The sequence below is a fragment of the Pterocles gutturalis genome, unplaced genomic scaffold (genome assembly GCF_000699245.1).
Source record: "Pterocles gutturalis isolate BGI_N339 unplaced genomic scaffold, ASM69924v1 Scaffold35627, whole genome shotgun sequence".
Classification (NCBI taxonomy): Eukaryota; Metazoa; Chordata; class Aves; order Pterocliformes; family Pteroclidae; genus Pterocles; species Pterocles gutturalis.
Window position 1 is genome coordinate 1 of NW_010116644.1, and position 10,961 is coordinate 10,961.

A 10,961-nucleotide genomic window follows, 5' to 3' on the forward strand; every position below is an offset into this window, starting at 1 on the left:
GCTGGAAGAGGGGAGATGGAGATGAGAGGAGGAAATTCCTCACCGTGGGGAGGGGGAGGCGGTGGCCCAGGTTGCCCCCAGAGAGCCACAGCCACACGGTCCGGTTCACGAGTTGGTGCCCAACTCCAAGGGATTGTGAAGAGCAAACAAAATAGCACACAGCATTGCAGCAAACGGATCCTTATCTCTTAAACATTTGTGTTCGCCTGCTGCAGGTCTTGCTTCGGTTGGGTGTTGACGTTGGACTGGTTTCTACCCTGAACCCCATGGAGCAAAACCATAGAGGCTTTCTCACCAGTTTACAAATGAAGAGTTTCAAGATCCAATTATTTAGCTTTTTTATTTTTTTATAGCTACACAGACCTACATTAGTCACTTCCAACTAAATCCTTTTGCCTCAATCACACTAAAACCCCGTGCAGATATCACAGATCCTTAAAAACCACAGATTGACATCTCAGTAGGGATTACTCACCCTTCGGCTCTTCAAGGGAATACATTTAGTTTGATGGGTTTCTTTACAATTACCGCCTCATCCTGCATAAACAAGAAGGAACACGAGGCTCTCTGCTGGGAACGGGAGCGGTGTTCCAGCTGCGTAATTTCCCTGGGCTGCAGCTCTCTGTGGAGAGGAAGGGGCTTCTTTCAACAGTAATAACTTGGAAGAGGTACGAATAGTTACATGTAAGTTAATAATTATAGTCATAACTCAATTTAAATAGTACAAGAAAGGAGACACCAGCTGCTATGACTGTCAGGCAGCAGCCCACGTTAATGTGTAAAAAGTTCTGTATTTTCACCAAATTCCTTTCCTGTTGTCTTTGTGACTTGTTATGAAAACCAGAGCTGCGAGGTATGTTGTGAGCTGTTGTCCAGATCCTCTGTTCCTTCCTCCAGGATGAAACCAGAGCAAATCTTACGTCTGGGTCTGGTGTAAAGCACAACTGGATCCTGCAGAGCCCAAAGCAATGGAAAGCGCACGGCTTGGCAGGTTCCCAGCCTTCTGGGCAAGGTAAGACTCCATGCAAACAGCTTCTTACCTCTCTTTGCAATAAACCTTCAAAGCATTTATGAGCGTATACAAATACGTACAGCACGGCTCTCCCTGACAGAGCTGCCAGGCCTCAGAGGCTGGGATTACCCAGAAGCACGGATCTAATACTGCTCCCCAGGGAGCTGTTGGCCGCCTTGGTACAGCTGAGATTCAACTCAAGGGGAGTTTTGGAATGGGACTGAAATTTTGAAGATACCCACTTAGCCCCCTCATCTCCAGAGTCCAGTATTTCCCGGGCAGCCTGCTGGCCGTTTCTGCATCCCTCGAAGAGGTCTGCACAGCCTTTGTTGCTGCCACTGGTATCTGAGGAAAGACAATTGCATCCTTTGAAGTAAAACACCCTTGGAGTTTCTGTATGAAACACCATCTACATTTGAAAATAAATATAGAGGGTCCTGCTGTAATGAAATGGCACACAGCAAAAACCAACTAGAAAAAAAAAAAAAAAAAGACCAGTGTAATTATTTCCAGGCATCACAATGTGCTAAGTGCCCTTTCAACTATAAAAAATCCACTTTCATTTATTAAGTGCCATCTCTGCTACAGTGCTCGAGAAGGGGTGTGAACATCTGCAAGGAAGCCAAGTAAAAGCTCAATAAAAGCCGATGTGCTCTCTACCGGCCTGTGTGGCAGAAGAGAGGGAGGGTGTGACTTTCCCAGGCGCTTGCTTGGGAAGAAGTCCCTCGCCAGGTCCTACATTTATAACCTTTACACTATCAGCTGTAGCCATGCACTGGGTTTGTACACTGCTCTTTACAGGTTACTTTTCTATTTTATGTAACACAGCAAGCCAACAGATTGCATACCAGAAGCACCCTTCCCACTGCCTCACCCTAACGCTGCTGACATCCGGGTTTCTGCTGGTGCTCTGGTGGGAAGACGTTGGCTTCACCAAGGACATCAAACGTTCCCTTCGGCGGGCCTTGAAATGCCAACATGCTAAAATGCGAGAGACCTTGTTCAGAAGAGGATTTTAACACACTAGTTAACATTTAAAATACTGCGTGTTTCCTAGTGTGACTTGGCAGAAATACAACTTAAACCACAAACAACCGAAGCACAGGGTATCACCTGTCTCTCCATTAAGGTGGGCACCACGGTGCCAACACAACGGCTCAAGCCCTGATCCTTCGGTGAAGGGCACGGGGACATTCATCAGAGGTTGGCTCCACGCACCTCAGGCTGAGCTTCACGCGTGCAGAACGGAGCCGTCCCAGAACCATGCGTTGCAGGTGCCCACACAGGAACAAAGACCCACAGATCCAGCCAGGTGTGTGCCTCCTGTTCGGGTTAGTAAAGGAAATACTTTGGTGTTTTTCTCCAAGGGAACGCGGCTTGGCTGGGGTCTCTTTCCCCATTAAAACACACTGGAGCATGAACCCCTCCTGTCAGGTTTTACACAAAACCCAGTAAGGGTAAGATTCATAAGACAGTCTTCTGTTCTGGGCTAAAAAAGACCAGAAACCCAAAACCAGACATAAAAGGAAATATAACCTTTCAGGCAATAAATTAAGCAGGAGACATTTTCTGCATGGGGTCTAACTGGGGAGAAAGTAGTTCAGCAACAAAGCAGAAATAGAATGAAAAGCAGTAATCATGAGATTGCAAAACTAGGGCCCATTCTTAGCTATTATAAAATAAAAACAAAGTACCCCCGGCAACTTTTTCTCCAGAATACACAGGCAGACTGCCCAAACAAAAGACCACACATTTTTTCAGCTGCTTCTCCAGAAGAATGCTTTAGAGGAATTTGGGATATTTATTTATACAAAGTGCAAGCTCCGACAGGGCCTAGTTGGTGCCTCTGTACAAGCCTACTTCTAAAAATAGCACTTTGGTTAACAGCACGTTGGCGATTAAGAGAAACAGGTTCTGATGGTCATTACTGAATCATTGCGTGGAGTAAATAAAGGGAACGTGAATTTCATTAATTTTACGAGGAAAGCTCTGTCACCTTGGCGATTACGGACAAAGCGAAATGAAGTAGAATCACGTCTGATCTTGATCGATGGCTAAATTAGTTTCCTTTTCGTAAAGCCTCCTCTTTGCCTCCTCCTCGCCCACCCACGTCAGTACTTGCAGGGCTCCAGCCACCTCATTCCTTCCAGCACCCGCAAGCCCCTGCCGTCCGCCCCTGACTCCGAGGCAGACATCGTTGGAGACACAGTCCCCCGTTCAATTTGCACAACGGGGCCCCTAGGCACTGTCACAGAACCAGGCACGGCTTCACATACAGCAAAGGAATGTGATTTTGTAGCATTTTTAATATAATTCAATTATATTCCACCATATGGGTTAGGAGAAGGGCACACAGCCTCCCTCTACCGGCTCACACAAGAAAACACGGCCAAAATTTGCCTGATCTGTGAAAGAAAGTGGAACCTGGTGGCAAAAGCACACACAGTGTAACCAGCTGATGTTTCACAATTTTGCTGATCAATGCAGGCAGCACATGTGATATAAAGGTTGACCGCTTCCGTCCTGTGGAAATGGGTCTCTGGAGATTTTTGAAAAGAAGCAATTATTTGTCTTTATTACAACAAAAACTCAATAGAGCTCAACACTGCGACCCAAAGCAGACAGTCTCTCCCACAACACTCTAAGCAAGCATCAAACTCCCATTCAAAGTGAACGTTGAGGTAAACGGCCAAAGGGAACTCTGCTGCGACAGGCACCCAAACCCACCACAAAAACCTTCTCAGTCCCTCCTTCCACCCAGCAATTCCCAGGATTTTTCTGTTGAAATCCCCAACTTCTTCAGCACTATTTTTTCCAATAATTTCCTTACAGAAAACCATAAACTATCTCAACTGTTCACTCAGTTGCACAAGCATACACCACCATTAAAAACATACATCAAACTTGAGCCAGCATGGAACAGAGTTAAAAACCAGAGGTGAATGGCACTGCATTGTTTTTATTTTAAGTGTCTTTACACAATGAAAGATGTTGGAATGTACGTTGTTACACATTTTACACAAGATACATTGACAACATTACTTGCTTGATTTGCCTTATAAAACTGTTTCTGAAGGTTTTCCACTTATTCCTACTTCCAGCAACTTCTACAATGGGGTAGAAATTAAACAATTAACAAAATATAAACACCACAGGAAATCCAAAACGGACTTCTGGAATTTTGAAAATACACAACCCTGATGGACAATGTTTTTTTTTTTTTTTTTTAATAACGTGGAACAGTGAGACAGAGAAATCGGACTTTAAGTGATTTTAATACCTGAAGAGATACACAAATATAATGCCTGTGGCAGCAAGATGAACAAAAAACCCCCGTTTTCCTACCTTTTTAATATACACTGTTCCTGCCTCTGGAACACGGACCTGCCTGCAGGATCCCATTTTGCAACTTGAAGCTGGTGGCAGGAAGGGATCACAAGCTGGCACAGCACGGAGTTGAAAACTGCCATGCCCGTGCAAATTCCTGATCACTACTTTGTCTCTCCACCATCAATCGAGTGAAAACGCTTTTGAAAATTCAATAAACACATCATGTGGAATTGAAACACACCAAAATTAATTTGAAAAAGGCCAATTTCTGAATGATGAACATCAGCAGCCTGATTTGTTCACAAACAATTTTATTTTTTTTAAATAGAAAAAAGAAGAATCTGTCTAGACTAAAAAATGTTGGTTATAAAATAGCATAAAAGCATAGGAGCATGTGTCATTATAACGAGGCATATTTTCCTCCTACTAAAACAATTAACACAAGGTCACAAAATTAAAGATCTGTATTTTAAAAGATGCATCCTGGTCCCAAAAGTCGCAGATGGCTCTATCAGACAGACAGGATGCCACACACACAAAAAGTCTTAATGAAAAACAGCAAACAAGGGCTAGAACTGCATAAAAACTGGCTAAGCCAGGCAACTGATTGTCTTAAAAAATACAAAACAGACTGGAGAAGTTTAGGAGCACAAGTTAGAAATTAACCCTAGATGTTTTATCCCCTAACATAATTTAGTCACCACATAACAGTCACTGAATTGATTTATAAAGGTAGGCGATCTGTAGGACTGCAGAGATACAAACATCACGGTATTTTCAGAGAGGATCAGAGACAACACATTCAATAGCTGAATCCGCATTTCCCCCTACACACTGTAATTCCCTCCTAACTAGGTGTCAGTGCAAACCGTCGTACCTATCGGTGCGCTATCACAGACAGTAGCAGCAGGAGCGTTGGTGACAGACTCGGTCTGTCTTCTCAGTGGTCTGTGGTTCTTCCTCCTGGATTCTTCTCTGTGTAGTTAGCAAAACTACTTGAATCTAGTTCCGTACATGTATTTGTGCCTCATGTCAAATTAAAAACACACACTTGGCATTTCTGAGAAAAGCAAAGATTAATCATCACCTCAGAAGATTACTAGCTCCCAGCTAGGGAAGGAATTTCAGCACAAAGGGCACATTTCACCTGCATTTGACGCTATATTCATGGAAGCTGTTGTACCAGTACAGAGCAGCTTTTCATTGCTATACAATTAACTTTCTTGAATCCAATTGTGACAGTAAGATATTATTTCAGCACTTGGTACATCACAATGTATAGTACAAAGAAAAGGGTAACATCTTTAAAAAAAAAAAACCACAAACAAAAAACACACCACAACCCTACTTCCTATTTTTCACTATTTCAAGTCAGGTGGATTTGCTACACTTGGGGGACTAGTCCCTACAATTAAAGTGCTTTCAGAGCATTGGCATCCAAAATCTTGAACATGAGAGACATCTACAAGTAAGATCTGTTGTTGCTATACGTAAAGTACAGCAGCAGTACAGACATCAACACGTGTACTCGTTAAGTGTCTGATTTTTGATACTATCTTGAGCATCACACAATTTAACAGTGCATCGTGCCCCCTACCTCCAGCGGACAATCAAACGCTTTCGATTCATGCAGTATTGTTGCAGGTGGTTCTGGACGTCTTGTCTGCATGATCTTCTGTTTGGGATTTTTTATTTCGTCTTCCTCTTCTGTCTCACTTTCACAGACATGGACAACTACACTGGGAGTTGATTCTGTTCCTGCATGAAGCTCGTACTTTTCCCCTGAAGAGCAGCAAACAAAAATCATGCTAACAACATCCCCAAGGAAAAGTTTTAAGCCACTTTATCTCAAGAACTCTGCAGTAACAGAACCAAATATTAATTTATTCCTATCTCATCTTTCATCTGCTCAACTTCCACCCTTCACCAGACCTGTTAATGTTTTAAAATAGTCCCTGTATCTGTTACACTGTACTTTGAATACAATCATAATTTCAATTGATATTTAAGGGAAAGGAGGGAGGGATGTAAAAAACTATTGTGAAACACTGAAGACATGGGAAGACAAGCAGCATACCAATTTTTAAGTGACATCATTTATGCTGTACATTTATATGACATTTGTAAACTAAAAGCTACAAAAGCATTTGAAAACATTAAGCCTCCCAATTCCCTGCTTTTCACAGAAAGTATGTTTCCTAGGAAGGGTCATGAAGAAGTTTGACGCTTAAACACAAAAACTACGTATCAGCATCCTTAATAAATGGAGCTGTCCATCTGTAAAAGACTGAACTTGTCATTCCTCTTCTTGTTTGTTATTTAATACTGAGACAAAATTCAATAAACAGATGCAATGGAGCTAGTACCACACAATCCAGTTCTGTGCTGTACTTTCAATCAATGAACAAATAAAGTAAAAAAAAAAAGTGATGGATCATTTTATTAAAGTAAGAAATATCACATAAGAGAGACTCAGTTTATTCTCACAGAAAGAAAGATAAGTAGGTAAATTCCCTCGGTAACTATTCTTGAAGTTAAGCAACACAACAAAGCAGCTAAATATTCCTACCTGGTCCCAACTTTGAGACAGCACAGAGCAAGTCATAGTTTATCAAGGGAGTTGCATCTTCACTCTGTTTCCATCCAACTGGAGGAGACGCAGGCGGTGATATCAGGAACTGTTTAACGGGTTGTGGAGGAAGGAGGTAGGACTTGTCCCCTATTTCACCGGATACCTGCACCTGAAGACAAAAGCCAGGAGATACAGAATCAGATGACAAAAATTAATTCTCTTTTTATTTAGCCTACTTCCTCAATAATGCACGCCCGTTCCCTGTATTAACAATGCTTAATTCAGCCTAGCTTTCAAAATAAAAGCAGTACACCTTTGTCAGGTCTTGGTATGACACCTTGGAGAAATGCTGCAGGTAAGAAACTGGCCTGTGTAAGTGCTGACAATGTAGCTGTGTATGACACGTGCAAGCTGTTAATCCAACAAGAAGAAATTTCCTGTAAAGCACCTATTATAAAGAGATCTGTGGACCCACTTATTTTCTTCCAGCACATTTCTGTTTCTGTATGGAGGAAGGTCGTTTCTGTCACTACACAGAAACTGTTCCATACCAATTCCAGCTCTGTAAGCTCAAGCTGAAAAGCAAAAATGTTCCCTAAAGCAAGAATTTCTCAGTGAGTGACAATAACACATCTCAGTGTAGAAGAATAAGGTTGAAGGTAACTTTAGATATTTATCACAAATGAAGCTCATGGGCAAACCTGGAACAAAGAAGAAGCAGGGACACACGTACGGCATCTTAGTGTTCCGTAATACCTGTGCAAAGTACAGCTTCAGCTTTTTTCCATTGAAGTCAGTTTCATGCAGTTCTATCCGAGCTCTTGCTGCTGCCTCTGGATTGCTGAAGTTTATCCTTACTCTTCTAAAGCTTTTGAACAACTGGAACGTAACTTGATTATCATAGACTGTGAAAAGTGCTTCAAATCTTTCCTAGAGATGAAATACAAAGATTCTCCAAACACAAAATGAACATTCTCAATGAAAACACATTTTTCTTTCACTTTCCTTTCCCAAACCCCAACAGTTTCTCTAATCGCCTTCTCAACCCGCACATTCCAAACATCCCTCAGTTACCCCGAACTGCAGACCTCTATTCAGTAGCACTGCTTTGTCTCACTATTTAAATCCGAATTCCAAGAGCACATTGAGGAGAACAAGCCCATGAAACTCTTCATGCATAAACTGCCACCTAGCGCCAGAAGCGCAGATGTCAACAAAAACCCTGGTACCCGCACATGACTTCCACCCAAGCATCTCCAAAAATACTACACAAAACAGTTAACCTTTATATTAGATAAAATAAGGTCCTGAGTGCTTAAGGAAAATGTCAAAATTCTCAGGATGAATAAGACTACTTTGGAAGAGACAAAAATCTACTATTACTAAGCAACGCTTGTTCACAAAAATAAATAAATTGAAAAAATCGTGTTTTATTGAATTGAAGTAGAAACAGTAACAATTTGAATTAGTCATCAGTGAGTCAAAAATTTATCTAGAAAGGTAGATGTCATCTTGCCTTTTTTTTTTAATTAGATGACCTTTGTTTTACATACTCTCATGCATTGTCCGTTTTGTTTTCCAATAAAAACCAGACTAATAGGCAAGGCTAGAATTAACTTTTCTACTGACGTACGCAGGCTAGCAACAACTCATGGTCTTTGAAGAAAAGCATTTAACACCAGGCATACAAATAATGGCTAACGAACTGTATCTCATTCTCTCTGTAAAACATGAGACAATAAAAAATAAAGCATTGCATCTGAAAATAAGCCACTAAAGCCTCAACAGCCTTTTCTGGCACCTTCCTTTCGTATTCGTAGGAATATAATTAAAACAAACTATAAGAACAACAGCTCTCATTGTGTAATATCGTCCTCCCTACCCAAAAGGGGATCTGTAAGCTGCTTTACAAACTGTTTCTGACACCATGTGTACGTTCTCAACCAATCCCTGTTCCTTTTATTTCGAACATATTATGTCCATTTGTCAGGAGCACTGGCTTAGGAATTCAGCTCACAGCAAATACTTGAAAGATTGTCTTAAATATAAGTACACAATTTAGCAACTCTGAGGCACAGAGCAGTATTTCCTCTCTGGCACCACACTTTTCCCTCAGAGCTTGAAAACTTTTCAACCAAAGGGTAGGCTTAAGTACTTCTGTAAACTGAAACTGAGGAAGCTGCAAACCAAAGTTTTCATATCAGCCGCTCCTATTTTCCCTCATTTATGCAGCGTACATAATTATTCCTGATGCTCTTGGAAGCAAAGGGAAAGTACAGATTGACTGAATACAAATGTTAGGAGGCCAGACAAGATTTAGTTTATTATAAGGTTTTTATAAGCCACTTTCAAGGTGTTCAAGTCAGAACATACAGCCTGTGAATTTATAATGCTCTTTTAACAGAATCCTTGCCTTGATATAGAACATTTAAATTTGCTTTCAGATTTTATTTAAATCTGCCCGTGGATTTTATACCTTGGATAAAGAGGAAAAAAAAAAAGATCAGATGAGCTTTTCATGGGAGAAGCACTATATAACTATTAACTATTTCAAATGCCAGAAAAGTGGAGTATTAGCTGCTCTTTGCTAACTGCTCTCATTCTGATCTGAGCTTACCAGGTAAATACTGTGGGTTGGTTTTTTTCCCCCCAGTTACAACACACACTGAAAATCCAGACAAAAATGTTCAATAGCTGTATCTACACTTACAATACTACATCCCAAATATGCCCCCCTCTATCTTACCTTTTCTTCCTGTACCTCAAACACAGCTTCATGAACGCTGCAAGCAAAGAGTGAGGTAGGCAAGTCACTTAAATCCATCATCTCTTCCAAATCATCTTCATTTTCTCCAAAAATCATCTGTTCTTCCTCTTCTTGGTCACTGCTGTAGAGGTCTGACTGGCTGTCGCTCCAGGACTTCATAGTATCTCTGAGCATCGTTCACCCAAAGCAACTCTTCTTTACCTTCCAGTTTCTGGTAGGGTTCTGCCATTCCAAAAAACAAAACCAAAACAGAACATGAAGATACCACATTTTGCTTTGACTTTTCTTTAAGGCAAACAATTTTACAAAAAAGAATAAAAATCATCATGAAACTCGTCCTCTCACCCACAAAGCAGAAGCACTGTATCCCATTTCTGCAAATGGAATAAAGGCTCTGCTGTTCATAAAACAAAAGATAAAGTCACTCTGTCAAGTAAATGAAATTTCTCCTCCTTTACTCTGACATAAATCAAGAACTACAATACGGTTCTAGAAGCTTTTCTCCATGACACACTTTTCAGTTAATAGCAATTTCTTATTTAATAACTTAAAAGCACTTCCCAAGTAATTAGTCTTCTGACATTGGAATAAATATCTTTATTTCATCAACAGGAACACATGAATACAGCAAAGTTAACTCATCTGTCCAAAGCCTCTCCAAGCCAGAAGCAGATATGGGAACAAAACCTACAATCTTTTTACGTTTTTAAGACAAATTTTGTAATTAACAACACCCAAACACTCCCAAACACTTTGTATTTAAGGAGAAATAGCATGTGAAAATAAAGTAGGTATTAAGTATTTTTTTCTTAAGTATTTACAAACTGCTCAGAGACACACACATGAGGTGAGACACTAAGTTAAGTGAGTTAAATCAACATAACCTTGGCGTGGACGCATAAAAGCTGTCTGAAGCAATGTGTGCACATGCACGCGTCACCGCACCAGTTCACTGTCACACCTTTAGTCAAACCATTACAAAGTCACGCACAGACCTGGCTAAATTTTCCCTGTTTTTTCCTCAGTAAGTTTCAAAATTTTCACAGGAAACACTCCTCAGCATCACAGAAAGAGGGACGTAAAAGCATCAAAACATGCAGTTGGTAGAAACCTAATTTTTTATGCTTGCTGATTCACGCAAAAAGAGAAAAGGAAAAGAAAATACACGAACACAGTAAAAACAAAAGTCACCATCTGGCTTAGCAGCCCAGACTCCAAGAGAGTTCTGGGCTAATCAATCCAACATGCAACAGGACAGACACCTACAAGCAAGCCAAGCT

General features: G+C 40.9%; 1 protein-coding gene across 1 annotated transcript; it reads right to left on the bottom strand.

The window, feature by feature from the left end:
• Positions 1–5,688: 5,688 nt before the first annotated feature.
• On the bottom strand, positions 5,689–9,904 carry RCAN3 (RCAN family member 3). The gene is made up of 4 exons (XM_010075575.1): positions 9,661–9,904; positions 7,671–7,844; positions 6,912–7,083; positions 5,689–6,124 (listed from the first exon to the last, which is right to left on the bottom strand). Exons 1-4 carry the CDS (start codon positions 9,853–9,855, stop codon positions 5,916–5,918), a joined length of 750 nt encoding a protein of 249 aa, XP_010073877.1. The 5' UTR covers positions 9,856–9,904; the 3' UTR covers positions 5,689–5,915.
• Between the last annotated feature and the right edge of the window lie 1,057 nt (positions 9,905–10,961).

Excerpts from the sequence above, each read along its gene's own strand:
- RCAN3 (XM_010075575.1), bottom strand. The coding sequence starts at position 9,855 with ATGCTCAGAGATACTATGAAGTCCTGGAGCGACAGCCAGTCAGACCTC. Across the intron at positions 7,845-9,660 it reads TTGAGGTACAGGAAGAAAAG|GAAAGATTTGAAGCACTTTT; the intron begins GTAAGATAGAGG and ends TTTCATCTCTAG. Across the intron at positions 6,125-6,911 it reads TGTCTCAAAGTTGGGACCAG|GGGAAAAGTACGAGCTTCAT; the intron begins GTAGGAATATTT and ends GCTGCTCTTCAG.